Source organism: Coturnix japonica, chromosome 4, assembly GCF_054131305.1.
Source record: "Coturnix japonica strain WE chromosome 4, WE-NBRP24, whole genome shotgun sequence".
NCBI lineage: Eukaryota > Metazoa > Chordata > Aves > Galliformes > Phasianidae > Coturnix > Coturnix japonica.
The window spans coordinates 80,077,085-80,097,806 of record NC_140666.1 but is presented as its reverse complement, the minus strand read 5'-3'; the positions used below and the strand labels follow the sequence as shown (position 1 = coordinate 80,097,806).

Here is a 20,722-nt window from a genome sequence, read left to right as displayed (position 1 = left end):
GCATGTATACGTAGAGATAAATTTTAAAACAAACAAACAAGAAAGTCAATTTGTCAGCAGAAAGAGCTAAACAAGTCCCTGAAATGAACATAAAATCTTAATCTTCAACTGAGATTCAGGACATTCTTGACCGTAGTCCATTTAGTTTATATTTGAAGCTAAGAAACAGACTTTACTGCCACTCTTAGAGAAGAACACAAAAGATTTCCTCCACCACTTTCAAACATGGCTTGCAAAAGGCTGTTTTTCTTGTTATTTTACGTTGTACTGGGAGAGTGTGTAATCATGTCTTAAAGGTATGTACTCGTACTTCCTCATGCTCATCTTCCTTAAATTATTCCTGTGAATACCCATGACTATACACTAAACTTTAGAATGAAATAGGAAAATAAAAATTTCTACACTCTGTATTTGCTAACATTGATTTTTAGTTTCTGTACTTGCCAGCATTAACTCAGAATCATAGAATCATAGAATCATTAATGTTTGAGAAGACCTCTAAGGTCACCTAGTCTAATCATCGATCTATCACCAACATGCCCACTTGCACTGCTTAGTTTCTTGCCAGCTTGGATTCACCAATCCTACGGACTTGACCAGAGCTGGGCTTTGCTGGTTGCTCTCACTTGGGGCGACCCACAGCAGTGCCCTTGCTTGGGTTCACGCTTAGCTATTGTCTAATATTCAGTCTATTCAGTCTATTATTCAGCTATTCAGTCAGCCTCTTGAATTTTTTCTGCATTTTTAAAGTATAGTGAGCTTTAGCTTTAAACCAAATATTCCATTTGTCCCCTTTTAATTGCATACTGTAAGATCCTGCTTGTCTTCTGAGCTTTGCCAAATGAAAATGAATATGATCTATTTCAAGATTTGCAACATCTGATGTAAGATTAAAGATACATATTTAAAAAGAGGCACAGCCTTATAATATCAGAGAGATATTCTATAAAAACAGTCTGCTTTTCCTAGCAAATGTTTTACAAGTAATTAATTGCAAGACATAGAACTGGAATGGTTAATTCTACTCTCTACAAAAAGATCACTGTGTGACCCTACATTGCTCAACCTGTGTTTTTTCCTAGAATACTTCTAGTTTGGGGATTTTCATTTTCCCCTTGAAAGAGAGGCTACGTTTTTTTAATTGTGATTGCATAGCATATTTTCAAACAGCTAGACTGTAAAATTGATTCTGCTTAATGTAGAGGACCATGGTGGAATATCAGAGCATCTGACTATGTTAATTTGAAACTAATTTTAAGGTGCATTTTGGATTAACACCTGTAAGACTGATACAATCATTTATGGGATCTTGTCTTTGTAGCAACAGCTAATGTCTTTCAACATCTGCAGTTGTTCCTAAGAATTCCTTTCAACATGTGACTTTGGAAATCCAGGTAAATACCTGCTCAGGTCAAATGAAACAACTGAACATACTTGAATGAAATTGAACAGTAAACCACAAACAATTCTCCTGTTATATCTCTGTATGGTAACTGTTGAGTCATGGCCTGAATCACTGATTGATCTCCTGGGGAAAGGAGCTGGTCAGCCCTGAGAGCACAGGTGAAGGCAGTTCACCTGAGTGACCGGAAGAGATGGATTCCACCCTCTCCCAGACCTCATTTATGGGCTGTCACTGTCAAAAGATCTCTGGTAGAGATCTCTCTCCTATAGGGTTTCCCTTGTGAGCTTAGATCTTCAGAAATGGGTAAGTACTTTTTCTTTGTAACACCTTTCCATCACACTAGTTCTTTTGTCACTACACCTTTTGTAACACCATTCCATTGCACTGATCTTTCTGATTGTTACAATCCATAATACAAACGGTTCAGCACTGGCTCAGATTCAAACACAGTAAGCTATTTTAAATGTGGAGTTTTACAAAGACCAGGAACACTGTTGATATTCTTGATATTCGGGCTTGTATTTCTACTGATTCTACATGCTGTGTAAATGTGAAACGCTTCCTCTGTTTATGATATACTTTAAATACCTAGTTCTGATGAAAAAACCTCTGTTTAAACAACCTATTTTATGATGGTGAAGCATGAGTAGGGTTTCCAAGTCAGAACCCTGCCACTCATATCATTAAAATTTCATGGGGTATCTTTTTCTTTGTTTTTTTTTTTTCTGTTATGAAAAAACAACCCCTTGCATTGTGTTCCCTTTCCTTAACTGTTAATGGCTTCTCTAGAGAAGTGTCTGGGACACTGATGTTATCTTTCTAATCTACTTCCACCATAGGCACTTCTGCTTGCTTGCAGAGATAAAACTATAAAACTGTCGCACTGGAGACTAAGAGGATGAGGTGAGTGGAAACCCAGGCTTTTAGCTCCGCTGATGTGATCGTTAATCACTTTTCTTTAGAGTGGGAGAAAGAAATCATTCTCAAATTAATTTCAGTAGTGAATGCTAAAGAGGCATTAAGAAATGCACTTACTTCTCTCTGTTGAATATGATGAATTCTTTCCTAACGGTTTCCAAGCACTGCTGCAGGTGTACGTTCTTTAAAAAACAGCATGAATAGGTTGATTAAAAATGATAGAAAGTTATAGACAAGATCACAACAACAGAAATGGTACTGAACGAAACAGCTTATGAATGAACACCGCCAAAAGGTATTTTGAAGATTCATTGTAAGTGGGCCCTGAAAGCACAATCATTCTTTCTCTCTTTTGGGAAGTGTTCCCCACAAAGAATTTCTGGGGATTTTTAAGTCTGATGACTCTAAGAAAAATGGTTTTTGAAAGCATTCAAAATTATTCAGAGCAGCAACAGAACTCATTAAAAAGACTCCATTGAAATGAAAATTCAGATGAGGAAAATGGTTATTTCTTTATCTCCACAAGTGTTTACACTATTTACTCAGTATGTCTTTCTATGTGGAACACATTAGTCAAGGCCTTGAGAGACAGCTTTTAAACATTTATAAATAATAAACATTTTACTGGGTACTCTTCACTTTTGGTACTAGCACTGAATAAATACTCCTAAATATCTGGCAGTGTGTGGGAAGCAGATTTGCAATTGGCAACACTTTTTTATACTTTAAATTGGTATCTGTGATAATCTTAAAAATGATTATAGCTACAATATACTGTTACTATTTCACTGAGATAAACGGTTGCTTTTCATTTTTGGAGAAGGATTTTGCAGTTATATGTAAACACAGAGAAACATTGAGACCAACTGTATTTTCACAGATGGTGAAAGTGAACTTCAGTTACTTTGCTCATTATAGAATATATATTACAAGCCAGTGGCTGAAACTATGGTCTCCAACTTACCAGGGGGCAGCTTTCCTTAGTTCCATCCTTGGATTTGTTTTTGGCAAGTCGTTTTTTCTTTTTGTGGAGGGGCTTGGACTCCAAGATCATTTCTTCAAGTTCAAATGTTGGATCACAGTTCAGTCTTCCTTTCTGGTAAAAAAGCATTCAAAGTTACTCTTTGATGAAGTATCATTGCTTTTTATTTTTTATTTATTTATTTATTTATTTTCCAGTTTATCTGTGGTAATAGCATTAAGGCTTAAATAATTTCACTTTCATTTATTAAATTATTTCTTTCTTTGTTGAATATTTAACAATACAGTACAGAAACACTAATAGTAATTCAGTCAAAAAATGTATCTGTGGGTCAGACTACAGAGGGAGGAAAAAAAAATGGACCTTTTTTATTGCATGCCTCCCATGTAACTTGAGAAGGCAAGACAAACTCTTGAATGAAACACCAAGCTGTTAAAATGATAAGACTCTACCCAGATGATGGCATTCACTGACTTCAACTCAGCCTCTCACCTAAAACCGGAAAATCAATAAATATTTTGTTCTTTGGTCCCAGTTAATAAGTGAAGGCTTTCCTTGATCAACATTGAGTAAGGTTCTTGGGAAGTTCTTGGTCAAACCTGGTCTCTTGAAATAACAAAGCATATTGTGTAAAGATGTATCAGCCTGAAAAAGACACTTTGACTCACATTTTCATTGTTTTTCCTAGTAAATCTGATTGATCAGGTGGAAAAACCTCCTCAGTATCAATCTCTATCCTGAAGTGCAGAGGTTTTAATAGGAATTTCAGATTAATCTCTGTAGGTAAAGAACACTGTTTTTCTACTTTTAAAATAGAACATTTTCCCAGCATCAAGCAAGAACCAGTCTTGCGACTCAAATTTAATTTCACATTTCTGAAGTATTCTGGCTGTTCATTTTTACTAATATTATGGTTTTCCCTCTTGCAATTCTTCAGGTTTTAAAACGCAAGAAACAAAAGTGAGGAAGTGAAGAAATCTTAGGATTTGAATCCTTTTCATCTGTCTTTGACACCATGATTTTTTATTTTTTTATTTTTTTATTTTTTTTCAGTTAAATAACTTTCTCAACTCTTAGTTCTATAATGTCTCCTAAACTTACCCTCCTTCCAAAATTCAAGTGTGGTGACTTCCAAAGCGACAAGAATATACGTCTTTGGACATACATTTAAAAGTAGCAGTTAAAAACATTGCATTGTTGCACGGTTTACATTACCACGCTTACCATTGTCAACATCAGACACAGAAGAAAGCCACTTGGCCAAGAAAGCAGTACCCAACACATAGGTTTCATAATTCCTTATGCAGTAATGTCTAAAATAACTTTTTTTCCCATTCTCTCAGGAAACATGCATATGCTCTCCCAGGCACTCTCAAAGAATATCTGAATCCAAATGAAAATAACCAAACATCCTCATGAGAACTATAAATTAAGGAGTTAAAGATACTTGTATGTGGCCAGTTGGAGACTGTTCCATATTTGTTATGCCCAGACTCTTGGATGGTTGGATGTAAGTCAGCTGGATGTGGAAAAGTTGTATTTCCATTACTGTTTCTCATTAGTACAGCCAAGCTACCATACCTCCCTGCTCAGCACTTAGGGCTTGTAGAGAGTGACACATATTGCTTGACTGTACACTTCCAGACCAAAGCTGGTTTATATCCAGCTCTTAACAGCAGAGTTTCGTAAATAATAATAATAATCATCATCATCATTCTTAGTATGCTACATGTATATTGTTTGGAGAAGAATTGCAGTGCAGTATAGTTTCAGCAACTGAACAAAGTCAAGAAAGTGTTAACGCTACAGCTACTGCTCGTCATTCATGATATTCAAATCCATTCAATTTACAAATGACAGAATAAGATAAAATAAGAACATTTTAAAAAATTTTTCTAAAATTTTTTCTTTTATCACAGAAAAAATAATTTCCAGCAAATTTTCTCACAAAATCTGAACACTTTAAGAAAGGAAACTGTCAAAAAGGAAACAGTCTTTTGGAACTGTTTTGAAGGAAAAAGGATTGGCATACTGGGATACTAAAAGCTTTGCAAATGCTTTGCCAGATAAAGTTGGAATTTGCAAACTCTGTTCATCTGGCATGTAGACTTACATTAGGAACAAAGCCTGGGGTCACAGCTTTCTCTAGAACAGCGTCCCAGTTGACATCAGCTAAGTATGGAGAGCTTTGGATGTCTGCAAGACTTGATAGACGGCACTCTGGGTCCTTGGTGAGGAGCTGTGATGAAACACAAGACATTCTCTAAGGGACTGGATACCATGTAAAACAGGAAATGTAACAGGCGTTACTTGTAATGGTACATGATACAGAGTGAGAGCATGGCTATGGAATTCACTAACAATTTCTAGAAGGTACAATCCAAAAAAATTGAAGTAATAACTTGTTGAAATATATGTATGATTTAACTGTTACCAGATGGCTGCTGCAAACATGAGCTGTATAAATGAATTAGTAACAGAAGCTTGTTTACAAATAGACAAGATTCCAAGTGACGTGAAATATCAAAGTTCAGTGTCACCCAACAATTTGTATTTCATTTTTATTGGAAGATATGGTTACATTGAGAATGCTGGCAGCAATTAAAATTGACCACTTTGTTGCTCCACTTATCAAAAATAGATGGCTCATTGCTACAAAAGAAGAATTTCTTCCATTTCTCTATTCAAACATCCATAAAATCATCAGTGCTGATGATTTGAAATACCTAGAAGAGACAGATGAATCTTACAGTGTAGACAAAAATTAAAATACACTGGGGTTTTAAGAAGAACACACCTTGCAGGGTCATGACACATTGAAAAAGAACCCCATTTTGTAGCTTAGTGACATTTCCAGTGAAGCAGCTTGACTTCTATTGTTGCATTTGTAGCAACATGGGACAGCAAGAAACGCAGCCTTTTTAATTTCAAAGCTCCCTGGCTGGAAGCAGAGGGAGCACATTGGGAATTACACTTTCCTAAAGCTTTGTTATCATTAGTGAATCAGTTTTAAAATAAAAAAGTAGGTTTCTGTTTCTTTCTGGTTATTTAAAGTATGAGTTTAGGAATAAGAATAATCCAATTTCTCAAGAAAAAAAAGTACAAAATCAACAACATTTGGAAAACCCTAGGAAGCAGCACTACTTCATTATCCTTTAAGATTTGGCCTATCTAATGTGTGTCCTGATGTTCTGCATTGTTGGAGGGGTTTCTGTGCAAGGAGAAAAGGGAGGATGGAAGATGTTGGCACTTTCTTACCTTTTTTAGTAATGCTATCATGCCCTTGCACCATGTAGATGAGTAGTGGACTCTTTCTATCTTGAACATGTTGAGAATCTCATCAATGGGCGTTGCTGAATGAATTTCATATGGCCTCTGGAATTAAGTAAAATCAATATCAATTCAGCAAGAATGGATAACAAATGCACACAATTCATGTTTCCTTGAGCTCAGTATTGTTTGTACTGAAGATACTGAAATGTCAAAATATCTTGTGACAATTTTAAGCTAATCATTCATTGCATGTGTTCTTTTATTTGATGATAATGAATATCATTACTCATAGATGTATTTCTTCTGTAATTTTTCTTTCAAGCTAAGTATCCATTCAAATTAGTTGGTGAATCATTTTGTTCCTGTGACATTTCATATGAAAATAGAATTTGCTAATTTACTTCTGTTTTTTTTTTAGCTTGTAGTACTAGAAAATCTTGTAATCTAATGTACCCAAATGCAATATTGCTGGCTAAAGGAAGCTTTGTAATCCTGACTTTACTGAGCAGCAGAAAGAGACATTAAGCATACAAAAATCTGCATGAGATTCACAGTAAGAATTCAGACTTTCCACAACCCAATCTTTTTTCATACCTCTTTTTGAAATCTAAAATTAACTCATTGCATGGATGTATGTGTTATTTGGACCTGCAGTGCCTGGGCTTCCCAGTGCTCTCTTCATGAAGACTGTGATGATTTATCTTTTATTAAGTGTAGCCTTTTGTTTCCAAAGTACTACCCATAAAGGCTTGTGAATTAGGCTTTACATAGTAAGTACTGCATGTGCAACATGTGGTATGAGATCTAGAGCCACACACTATCAGAGCAGCAGTGTACAAATGTGTTACTCCTGTAGATGGAAAATCCAGCACTGTTTCAAGCAATGGATGCTTGTTGGAGGAACGCAAAGCATGAGAACTGCTGCAGTTTATCATCCTCCTCTGAGGCTGGGTGGGCTGCATGGTAGTGAAGTGGGCTGCTTACCATGCAGCCCTGTATGCGTGTGCTGCACTTTTGCAGCCATCTGCACAGGGGTGCTGCAGCAGATGGGGCTTTGGAGCTTGAGGTTGTTGCAGACAAGCCTCGGGTGAAGCACCATTCCTCAGACTACCAACACTTCCCGCGTCTCTACTACTGTCAGTTTAGGACTTAACGAGACTGAAAACATGTGGAAATACAATTTGGGGGAAAAAATACACCTTTTCCAGTTTTATGCAAAGGTATGCGCTCCAAGCCACCCTTTGCCTTGCTCCTCAGGAAAGGGCAGCTCTTTGGGAGAAAACAAGCAGCTGGTTTGGTTGTCTGGAGCATGGACAGATGGAAGTGTTTGCATTTAGAAAAAAACATTTTGATTCAGTCTCAGCTTTGCCTTGTCTCTGGCCAGACAGGCTTATTCAAAGACAACTGTACTGATCTGGGCAAATAGATATCCTCCACATCATTTTTCATTTATTAAAGTCACTGGGTAACTTTTGTGATTAGTCATTGAAGTTTCAGCCGTCCTTGTATGAACGTTGATTCTGTTCCTTTCTTGGAGAACTCAGTGGTGAAAGGATTGATATAAAAGCAGATGGACATTTTCATTTTATTTTGTGTATCTAGCAGCTCCCTCTGTGGCCAGGATTCAGAATGTACTTTTCTTATCACTGCCAGAAATTCACTGTTCAGATAAAAATTGAGAATCATGACAGAGAAAAATTGCAAAACCTTTTATTTATTTATTTTTTTAACAATATACATTTTTAAAACACCATTGCTTTGAGAGCATGTACTGACATGTGGCACTGGAGAGAGAGATCTTTGTATTGGGAGTGTGACTTTTGCCATTCCATGTGAAATAGTTTGGCAAAGATTTTTCATTATACTTATTTGCAGAACTGATTAGAGATAACTAATGAGTGAACTGGCATATAACTGTTTTTCTGTAGTTGGGCCAGTGATGCAGGGATTTTATATTAGCTTCTTGAAGACATTATATAAGAGAATCAAAGATATAATGAAGCCTGAGGTAATTTAACTTATATCTGCAAAAGATTCCATTGTTTCTAGTTCACCATTTTGATTAGCTTTTGAAATATTAGATTTTAACCTTAGCACACACCAAAAGCCTATGTTCATTTTACTCAAACTTTATAACATAAATGAATGTCAGGTCAAAGCTTCCCAAGAATGTTGTCAGCTGGGAAGGGCTCTGAACTGCATCCCTGACCACAGCCTCAGCGTTGGTCACTTAAAAGTTATCATTAGGGCATGTTCTGGGAAACTGCAAACATTTGCATTTCATTCAGGCAATACATTAAATAACAACTAAGTGTAATATTCTTACCCAACCCCTCAGCAATTCATATGCTGTAATTCCTAGAGACCACCAGTCAACAGGGTATGAGTATCCTGGGCCTCCGTCCATAAAGGCCTGGAACACTTCTGGAGCTAAAAGTGTAAAGAAAATCAAACAAAAAGCATCATTAGGGTTATACTATGTATAATTCATTCATGTGTCTTAAAAATCAATGAGGATGCAATAAACTGGAATTAAATACATTTGCAAACACAGCATTTTCAGGATGCAGATTCAGTGCCTTGGTTTACTGGCAATGAGTGCTGTATATATCCAGTTCTGTGCTAGGTTTCGTGTCTTTGCTTTTCTGAGAGTAGAGAGCAGTGAAGGTGTATCTCTGGCTGGTTTCCCCTCCAATGCAATATTATCATACGGTTGCTCTATCAAATTAAAGTCTCTCTTAGACCAGGCAGAAAATGTTGAGCTGTGGGATGTCCTGTTATTCTTGCCATGTTACAACTAGCACTGGGCAGAACTGGGGCAGGAGAGTATTCAAGATTACTCTTAGCTCAATCCCAGATTACCTTTATGCCCAACTCTCAGAATAAAATCCATACTTTATCAACTGCATTGCGTACTTCTGGGGACCCTTCCCCAGCCAGGATTTGCTTCCTATGTTGATTTCTACTCAGTCCATTTTTGTGAACAAGGGGAATTTCTAAACTGAAGTGTGACTTGGAACATTTTGGGGGCCAAATATTTGTAAGTGGGATCATTTTTTGTGATTAATGGAAGTACTGAACAAAGTAGATCTCAATCCCAGACACAGTTCTAGATTTGAATAGCATTAATCAGAGGACTTTAAAGGGTATTTAACATTGGAAAATGGTAATTAAACACAAACCCTGTCACCAGTCTCATTCTGTGAGAAACTCTGTCATGATTGGAAATACATTCTGTGTCAATAAATTAATGAATTTTATAAAGCTAACATTTGAGAAGAAGGGGTTGGGTAGAATACAGCTCTTTTCAAAGCAAGGACCAGTTAGCTAATATCAGAAAGATATAAATAATCGTGCTGTTGTTACTCTCAGACTGTTATATCTAAAGAAGAGAGGATATGAAATGGAATAAAAAATCAGTCATGCTTTTCTAATTACCTCACAGCAGAATCTCAGTACACTTTGTGAAAACAACACTTTCCCTGGAGATTGTCTAAACAACAACATCATCACGAACCGTAACATCATGCTACATTGCAATTACCATGTGAGCCTCTTCTGGCCATGACACTGGGTCTAATGCACCACATTACCAGTTGATTACCATCTCGTCATTTTCTAATGTGCATACTGCAAGGAATACTTTAGTCTGGTCACGTTTAGCTCTAAATGGCAGTTTGGGATTTAGCACCTAGAGAAGTACCTTTAAATAAAGGACATTCTTTCCAGAGGAGTTTTTGCAGTCCTTGCAATATTACAAATTGCATCCTAACAATTTACAGCTCAAGTTGAGTTCAGAATCTTGAAGAACCAAACCCAATAGAAGATTTGGGTATCCATGAATTTATTGTGACAAAACTCTAGCCTGAAGAATAAAATGAATGAATGAAAGTGGTCTTATGCTTTCTAACTGCAGGACTATCTCTAAATAGATGTGACTATAGGAGAAAGGCAGGCACTTAAATAAACATTTCTTTGTACCAGAATATATGTGGCCAGCAAACAGCTAAAGAGTGAATCTCAGGTATCCATAATATTGTGCTATGATCCAGTATGGTATGAGTGAACACTGTCATAATGAGTTAGCTCCATCTTACCTCTAGCTAATTTAGCCTAACTTCATAGAATCATATGATGGCTGGGGTTGGAAGGGACTTCAAAGATCATCAGCTTCCAGTCTCCCTGCCACATTGCCAACCACTGTATCAAGAACTAGATTAGGTTGCCAAGGGCCCCATATAGCCTGGCCTTGAACGCCTTCAGGGATGGAGCGTCCACATTCTCTCTGGGCAACCAGCTCCAGAACCTTACCATCCTCTCAGTGAAAAACTTTCCCCTGACATCTAACCTAAATCTTCTCTGGTTTAAAACCATTCCCCCTGGCGTCTTCAAATATACTTCAAAGCTTGTTTGCATTCTACTAAGGCTCTTGTGTACGCAGAACTTTGTTACATGTGTAATTTATAATGTAGATAGGTGCTGAGGGCAGATAGATTTTCCCATTTTATTTTAGTGGACCAATAAATCTAAAGGCCTCCTAAATAGCATATCAGGCACAAAAGACATATTTTGAATATCACTGTAGGTATCCTGTACTGAAGATTTGCTTCATTTAGCCATATTTGGAATTATTTTTCCCACAGTGTCTAGATGATGCATAATATTTCACTAAAGCAAATAACCTTTGTGGACTTAATTACTCAGCTATATAGATGATAACTGCGTGGTAGAGAGGGAAAGTACTTTATTGATGTAACCTGTGGCATTACCAAAATGGAACAGCTATTTTGCTAACTCAGCCTGTGAGTTATCCACCTTCATTTTATTTGCTTGCTCCAAAAGCTTCAGCAATGACTGATTCTACATCAAGCAGATCAGCAGAAAATGCTTTCTTTTGCTCACTGGCCCTGGTGTTTTGAAGCTCTGTTTTTTACCTTAAGCTGATGACAGCAATCTTAAGATTGGAAAATGGGCAGTTGTGCTCCTTCTTTTTAAAGCAGCCAACCACTTTCCCCCTGTATTAGCAGTATTTGTAGTCCAGCTAGACTGACCCTCTGCATTTGGTCAGCTTCAGAGGAACTCTGGTAAGCACCTGCTTTACAAAGAAAAAAAAAAGGAGGGCTGCCAAAGATGTAATATGATTTCTCATATCCTAAATACAGATTTGTTTTCAGGGTAATATCTCAACTCCTGTCAAGCAAAAAGAATTTTCCTCATTTTAGCAAGGCTGCTTAATACCAGATGCTGAGTAAAAACAGAGGCCTCCAGCCTGTACAGAAGATTTCTGTATTTTGCCTGTGCCGCGATTCTTACTCAATTCAGAAAGTTAACAGACTCTACAAGTGCTGAATGTTAGCCAAAATCTGAACAACCATAATTGTGAAATGTGGAATATAATATATATATATATATATATATTTTTTTTTCTATTAGAAAAAAGTATGTCAGCAGAAACAATCATGACCATAAACAATCTGGATGAAAAACATCTTAAGAAACTGGAAGAAAAGTTAAAATTCTGCACTGATTTTCTTTAGGATTATTACTGACATGATAGACTACAAGTAATCTTTTAAAACTTGGACTCGATCTCAGCCTCAGCTTTGGATGGTCTTCCTGCAACCTGGAAACTGCTGTGTGTTGGCCTCTAGGTTCCTAAGAACGATAAATTTGAGCTTGCCAGGTTGGAGCTGAGGCCACACTTTTCTCTCTGCATCCTTCCTGCACACATCTTTTTTGTCATAGTTTTAGATTCAGACCTTTGGCTGTTTTCTACATAAAGTGTTTTTAATTAAGATTTCTAAATTCTGAAGAACATTCATAGGTGTTATTTAATTCCATAGTTGAACTATAAGCTCTCAAGGTGTCTGATATTCAGGCCATTTTAATTTGATGCCCATTGGCAAGTTTGAAAAGGCTGTCGTGAGAAAAAAAGTCAATTAGAGTTCCCTCACAATGGTTGCACTAAATAACAACCATAATCTTTATTTATTTATTTATTTTTAAACAGCCTTCTGGTTTAATCATAAGGACAAATCACTGGACTTAATCATAAAATGAAAGCCTTGTAATGGCTCTAATATACACAAATAGCACAAAATGAAGTTTCTTGTCTGATGAGCTGATTTAAGGCTCACTTTCTTAGCATGAACCTAATCAAAGAGCGCCTCGTGTATTTGCCTGGCACTATGCAGGAGGCTATGGAGTGTTGATTAAGGAGTTCGCAGAGCTGCTACTTACTCTAACCCATCAACAGCTTCTGTGGTCTGCCTTGAAACTTCGTTAAAAAGGTGAGAGGAAAAGAGCAGGGAAATGAAAGCGCACTAGACCTGTCTCCAAGTGGCATTTCCTACTTGCTAACAAATCTCCTCCTTTACAGTGTATTTAAACAATATTTTGCGAATAATTCCTGAAGACTGATCAGCTGTAGTGAACTAATTTTCATGTCAGTGAGAAGTAGCCAATAAAGCCTACAAAACACCAATGTTAGCAATATTACAAAATAAAATTAAAATTAAAGCCATAGTGCTTTGGCCTGAATGTTTGTTGATGACCAGAATGGACATGTCCAAAACATTTATCAGGAAGGAAAGACCAGGCATTAGCCACATGGTTGGCTGGTTAGTGTTCTCTGAAGTTGCTTTGCGTCTTAGTAGAGACCCTACAGGTCAGAAAGAGGAAGTGGAGGTGTGTGGTATATTACAGAGGTTGCAAAGTACAAATAAATACAAGTAAATATATACACATACCAACAATATACCAACAAACAGTATAAAAATGTTGTAACCCTAGAATTTTCTAGTTTTAAAATGGGTGGGTGAAGCTGTATATAGTATGTTTATAGTTTAGTCACTTGCATGCACTTTGCTGACTCAGATTTAATGGATGACAGACTGAGTGGAATAGAAAGTTAATGTGACTTTTAAAATAATATTCCGAGAGCCTTGAACTGACAAGGTCTGGTGAAATATTAACTGCTTTCTCAGCACTGTGGTGAGAAAAGAATAATTTTCAGTTTCCTCCAGAAAATAAAGACTGAGAAGGTCAGTAATTCTTCTGGGTTGTGGTTTAAGCAGAAAACAGATCTCAGACCATAGTGATGACAAGTGATATTCTATTTATAGAATAAGTTTGATTTGTTGTTGTTTTCCTTTTAAAAGAAAAGAAAACTTATTTCTCCCTGAATATAAGCATAGACTTTGTTAAGCTATCAGTTTGCCTCCTGGAGTTTACTTTCTCGCTTGCTGTAAAGTTCTAAATTAAAATAGATAGCTTTCTGACTTAGAACTTCAGTCTAAAAGCTAACTTCTATTGTATAACATAGAGTACTGCTTGAAGTCTGACCATGCTGGGCAATTTTATAGTGCAAAGTCTAGATGTGTTACAGCAGTGAAGCTGATTTTGTACCTTTATTCACATGATACACCTCAATAGCTTTTATACTCACATTTAATGCAATTATTCAATCAAAGCCAATGCTTTACATACCATTCTCTGAATACAGATACTGCATTTAGAATGCCTTATTAGTTTGTCCTAAGGCCAAGCAACCCTGCCTGCCCTCATTCAGCACTGTCCTCATAAAACCTTCTGTGTTACTTAAGCACTCACTGGACAGAACCCAGCTCTTGTCCTGTCTGCATAAAGAAACTCTTTCCCACTGAAGGTCCAGCTCAACCTCAGGCACACAGCCTGATGTTTCTAGTTTTATTGAAAGGAAGTTCAACAATAGTGAATGTGTCATGGTCTTCTCCTGAATATGAAATTATATGGAATCATAGAATGACTGAAGTCATCTTGAGCTCCAATTGCCCTGCCATGGGATGCTCCACACAAGATGAGGCTGTCCAGGGGTCCATCCAACCACCAAATATGGGGCATTCACAACCTCTCTGAGTGGCCTGTGCCAGTACCACACTATCCTCCAAGAAAAGAGTATTTTCCAATGTCTAACCTAAATTTCCCCTCTTTTAAATCACCTTATTAACTCCATCAGAACACTCATAGTAGCTGCAATATCACAGTTTCTCCGACAATCTGTTGAAAAGATTGTGTCCAAAAATATTCCTTTACTATTTGGAAGATGAGCCCTGTGTATATTCAGTACTTCATATAATGCATTCCTGCCATTGATTTATGCATGCCAAAACCTGTGGAAGTCATATTTTTTGACCCAAGAACAGAAGTTATTCAGAGAGAAGAAATTCTCCATTGCATCGCAAGAAGTCACAGCACATTGTCCCTTCTCCCACCTCACTATCTTCCCTCTCACAGTTACCTGCAAAGCTCCATATTGCATAAGGCCTTTTTCAGGCAGGTTTAAAAAAAAAATAATAAGAAAAGGAAAAGAATTTTTTGCCTGATCTCCTGAGCTTTTTGAGCTATTTGTACTTCTGCTCTTCAATATCAGAACAGAGCCTAAACCTGAATACCTACTTGCAGCTCAGTGGTTAATCCCCTCAGCTGTAGTGCTCCCTGAGCAAGCTGGAATCTCACCAACACAGGGGAGCATTTATCTGAGCTCCTCCCAGCCTTACATCTGCTTTCAATTCTTGCTTATCAGAAGAAGCAGAACTCACGATATTGCCTTGAGATCAAAAGGGCAGTAGAGGCAGCACCAGCAGAACTCTGTGAATAGGCAGTCAAACCCTCTGTAGGAAGAGTAGGATTTTTAGAAAACACTGCCTTAAATGCACTTGAATAGCAACTACCTGCAACAAATTGTTTCACTTCAGAGCACTGCTTATTGTGAGCACAAATAAAGCCACGTTTGAACGCTTCTGAAAATCTAACTCCAAATTTGTACCTGATATATTATAATTGCCTCAGGAACAAATGTAGCCCGAGAGAATATTTTTACTTTACCTGTAAGGTTGACATTAGGACATCCACTAGCTCTCCTGTGACTCCAATAGTACACCCACACGCTATTAATTAATAGATAGGTGACTCATACATTTTAAAAGTTTAGTGGATCTCTCTAAATCCTCACTCCTCTGGTAATCTCAGACACGCAGCTATTCGTCACCATGACAGCAACCTATGAAAGCAGCCGTGAAAATCTGAGATAACAAGCATGCAAGGCAGGAAAGTGTAGCTGAATTTTTTTCAGGTAATTTACTGCTGTTATTTTGGCTGTGGACTTTTTTATTTTTTTTTCCCCCAGGTATATTTATATCACTAAATATTTTGTATTTGATTGATTTGAGGCTAAGGCATAGTATGTTATTTATATAACTTCAATCTCTGCTAAAGAAAGCCCCAAAGCCTCTATCTAACTCCCCTACCACCAGAAACAAAAAAGAACAGAAAAATATTTTAAGTGGAAAGTTCTTGCAACGCTTCTGAATAACATCCAGATGCATGGAAATTCCATCATTCAAAAGGAAACATTTCAGTGAGGAAAAAGCATATGCTCAGGACTCAAATACTTCATAAATAAGCCAAGAATGCAGTATAGACAATATCTGTAATGTTTTCTAGATATATTTTAATACTTAATATTTTGCTTTATAGTCAACCAACCTTCTGGAGGGACAATATTGCAAATCAGTGCCCAGTGCGCTGTGATACAACAGTAGAACTTTTGACAACCTTTACAGTCACTGGTAGATCTAAGCAGCAAGTTTGTAATGATAACATTAGGTACGGGTGATACACGAAAGTTTCCTAAATCAGATTAAGACTCACATTTTAACAGCCAGGAAGGTGGAAGGTAGAGAAACCATGGAAGTTTCTGAAGAAATATTCAGGTTCAGACATAACAATGTTCAGTGTAACCACTCAGTAAGTACTCAAATAGACAGGAAAAAGGTTCAGGAGTAGGAAGGCCATGCTTAAAATTGTATGATCCGTATCTTAATCAGAACAGGTAGTATAGTTTTGTGATATCGATTCACTGCACTTTTACCTTAATACCTGTTTTATGCAGTTATGCATGCATGCAAGCAAGTTGCTCCTAGCAAAATCTTAGCCTATTCCAAGCAGATTTCAAAGAGAAGCATTAAATATAACTTTTAAATTATTATTATTATTATTTTAAAATATATTTCCTTAAATTGACCATTGGAAGAAGTGAGAAATCCTCTAAGTACCTCTCCAAAAGAGAGATTTGCTAAACACTTTTACAACTTAAAATCCTTTTAATATACCATCAGTCAATGTTAATGTGTGAGTTTTCTTATGTTTTTGAAACTGTCTTGAAAACTTACCCATGTATGGCTTTGTGCCAGCCATAGATGAAGCCTTTTCTGAGCCTTTCACTATGGTTGCAATGTTAAAGTCAGTGATATGAACATGTCCTGCAATTACACAAAGTAAAAAACAGAAGTCAAAATAGAGCATCCTACAAACTTTCCTCGCTTTATTCAGTGTTTAACAGACAAATCTTAATGATTTAATGTCTTATGATTTACTATTTAGCACAGCTCATAGCTAAAAACAAAAATATACTGAAAGCAAAACAAAATGATGCATTTTTTTCCCCTGTATGTTCTTATCTATTATTTGCTTGTACACTGAACCACACTTCTGACCACCCCTGAACCTCCTCCTTCTGTGAGAACCAAGGACAGTAGCTGTCTTTTCAGAGCAGTAATGCACAGGAGCAGTGCTGAATTTCTAGGAGTGATGTGTGAACTCTACCTCACCTTTTCTCTAACTAGTGCCATCCCTCACAATCTCCTGCACTCATGACACCTGTCTGCCGTCACATCCACTTCGTGTTACAATCAGCCTGGCTTTTTCAGAGTGTCCTTGGGGCAAAAAGGGAGCTGAGAAGAAAAAGGGTATTTTAAAAGTACAATAACTACAAAATTAGATTCGTGGTAGCAGAGAAGCATTTGTGTAACAGCAGCAGGTCCCAGATGATTCCTCATTTGACAGCAGATTACAAGATGAAAGATATGTGACACAAGACAGCCCATGGATTTGCTGCCTGACCAAGACTGCTGATTTAAACTCAGCTAATCAGGTTGGATGGCCCAAACCTGCCATCATGACTTTTTCCCTAGGGTGATTTATGACAAGCACAGGGTAAATTGCTCCATCATTGCAAGGCAATAGTTGCTAATTCTCATTTGCCTTGGGCAAATAAACTGAATGCAAATCCAGAAAGAAAATGTATCTATCTGCACAATTTTATCTGGATAAATCTGTCAGTATGTTTTGCATTTTCTACTTGAGAGCTAGTTCCTGCTGTGGAGCAACACAGATATTGCTTTGCCTGTGATTCCACCTGGCAATGCCATTGTGGAGGACATGGAAAGGTACTCCCTTCCCCAACTTAGCCACACATTCAAATCATGATTAAGACGTCTTGCCTTTAGATGGAGTCTTGAATGTTGAGTTCCTCTGATACTTTTCCCCCCTCTTTTTTAAAATCAGTATCTCAAACTCATTCAGTCCACAGGCTGTGGAGTAGGCTTTGGGTTACTGAGTGAAGGAAGCTGTTACCAAACATGAAAAGAGTGTAACAGTTGACTTGCCTGTGGCCCTGACACTGAACATTTCCCCATTGACAGACTGAGGAACAGCAGACTCAGTGAATGAATGCACTGCTTTGACAGTCTGACCTAGATCCTACTCAAAGTCTCCAGCCAGCCTCTAAGCAGTCTTCAGCCATATGTGAACTGAAATTCTCAGAGTCCCCTCATTTGGCCTGACCTATCCTGTTTTTGAAAAGAAAATGGAAGAAGGCACATCTCATTTCCAAACTTAAACAGATTTTTTTCAAATGGGTTACACGGCAGAAGTTTTTGTTGAAGTGCTTTACACATTTTTTAGTCATCACAAAAACTCCTTCTGCTTTGGTGATGCTTTCCTTTTAAGACACCCTAACCAAAAAACATGAGCAAAAGGTAAACAAAAGCAGTGAACAGAGGCAAGTAATTCCTTCATAGTGGGTGGAAGGTGTTGCTTCCCATAAAAGCAATCAGAGGGCACAGTCTGGCTTGCCATCAGGTTCCAAGATGGCATTCCCCCTTCCTGCTGGCTGCAGTTCATGGCTGGCAAGGAGCACTTCTGCAGTTCATTTCTGCAATAGAACATGATGGCAAAATGCTTCTTGAGAAAGATAACTGAACCACATGCAGGCACTTTCATGGCAGTGAAGCTTTAATTCCATGGGCACTGTCAAATGAAAAGCTGCAAGGAACATACTTTTCTTTTTCCTTTTTTCTTTTTCTTTTTCTTCTTCTTCTTCTTTTTTTTTTTTTTTTTTTTTTTTTTTTTTTTAAATAGATAAATATAAAGTTGTGTCATTTAAATGACACTATTGTAAATGATTCCACCTATTAGAGTCCCAGCATGATAGCCTGTTGCAAAACACCTGTCATATAATATCCATTCAGACTGATACAAACAGTTGATTTGCAATGAAAATTGCCTCTCCTGCAGTGTATTGTTTTCTGTCCCTTTTATTAGATTTCTTTTCATTTAACAAAACCAAAATAGTGCGTACGTGAAGGGTTATATATGTTGGTTGGTGCATTTTGTTAAAAATGCCTTTCTCTAAGAGAAGTAGATAGGTTTGATATCTCTGCATGCTGCTGGTGATAAAACAGTAATGCTTTGCTTCCATAGTCACAGTACCACACAGCAAAGCTGCATCTATACCACTGGAAAAAAGAACACCTTTGTTCTTCCACAGCTTCTGGGGTGCCTGAACACAGCTTTTGTCTGGTGCTTAGAGGACTGGTAGTTTGCAATGGAGGACAGGAAAGGTGTCCTCTTGGCAGGCTGGTGGTTGTGCTGCTCCAGGGACAGCAAGCAAGCCCTATTTTGCTATAAGAGTCTTTCTAATCAGCCTCGATGACATTTTATGGCAGCTGACATTTTATGTAGGAAAATCACAGAATTGTGGGGGATGGAAGGGACCTCTAGAGATCATGTAGTCCAACCCCCTGCCAAAGCAAATCCCTATACCAAGTTGCACAGGTGGGCATCCAGGTGGGTTATGAATATCTCCAGAGCAGACTCGACAAAGTTGCTGGGCAGCCTGTTCCAGTGATCCATCACCCTTACCATGAAGTTCTTACACACATTTGTATGAAATTTCCTATGCTTCCCCATGAAATTTCCCCATGTCCTATCACCACTCACTGCTAATAAGACTCTGGCCTTGTCTGAAGATTTTTTGGGGCTTTTGGAAAGGATTCATGTGGCTAAGTGCAAAATTTGGATTTCTATATCTTTACACTAAACTTCCTGAAGAGAAACAGATATTAATGCTTAAGTGTGGACAACCAAAATGATGATGTAAATGAGTCAACAGCTGTAAATAAACTATGATGACTAGCATGGTACAGACACCAGTACTATATGCATCACCTCTTTTAATGAGTGCAGGGACTCTTGCCCAGGCTGAAAGAATTTAATCTCACACTCACACAGCAGGTCTGTGAATGGATTAACTCTGCTCGCCATGGTCTACCTTGCTGAAGACTGGTGAAGCAACATGCTGCTTTGCAGAAAAGGGCCATCCATCCCATTATTTCTAAGCTGGCATTAGCTAATTTTATTGCTGAATATGTTGCAGTCACCAAAAATGTAATTCTGCAGCATACTACTTGCTCTTGTGTACCTCCTCTACAGTACACTGGCTCCCATAGGAAAGCACTTCCAAGAGGCTGACTTTGTGTTGTAACTGACCTTGCTGAGTAGCAAGGAGAGATAAGCATAACTACTTCAAAGGCTGTCAATCAGAGATGTAACACCCTCATAGTCATTTCATGTTGCCTTTCCATCTGTAATTCACACAGGACTTAAAGACAAGATATTTCTATCTCATGTTTATTTGCTGATATTAGTGTATAGAGAAAATTAACACATGTGACTCTGAAACACTACATTCCTGAAATCCTAGACTGTTTAATACTCAAATATTATTAAGCAATATTGGCATCAGCATTCCCAGAGGAAAATTCCAGCTGTTTTAAATGTTACTTGTTTAATCAACTTTAATATGCTGACTCAGCAGCTCTACAATAGATTTTGAGAAACAATTTTATCTTTGGCATCATTTCAAGTCTGTAGTTTTTCCAGAGATTAACTGCTCTTAATCAGTTTCTGAAGTGTATAAAGCAAAACAAGTCTTTTCCACAGCATCAAATACATTTTACTTTCTGTTTTGTCTTTATCTTGTC

General features: G+C 37.5%; 1 protein-coding gene across 3 annotated transcripts in view; it reads right to left on the bottom strand.

The window, feature by feature from the left end:
- The window catches only part of STK32B (serine/threonine kinase 32B), a 129,799-nt gene that overhangs the window by 14,229 nt on the left and 94,848 nt on the right, over window positions 1-20,722 (bottom strand). For 2 of the 3 annotated variants that reach the window (XM_085547282.1, XM_015862540.3), the window contains 6 exons: window positions 16,790-16,879; window positions 8,905-9,008; window positions 6,564-6,680; window positions 5,419-5,544; window positions 3,288-3,419; window positions 2,441-2,505 (listed from right to left, as the gene is read on the bottom strand). In XM_085547282.1, the coding sequence (XP_085403408.1) occupies window positions 2,441-2,505; window positions 3,288-3,419; window positions 5,419-5,544; window positions 6,564-6,680; window positions 8,905-9,008; window positions 16,790-16,879 (634 nt within the window). The remainder of the gene's footprint in view (window positions 1-2,440; window positions 2,506-3,287; window positions 3,420-5,418; window positions 5,545-6,563; window positions 6,681-8,904; window positions 9,009-16,789; window positions 16,880-20,722) is intronic. The other variant, XM_085547284.1, reaches the window with a different exon arrangement.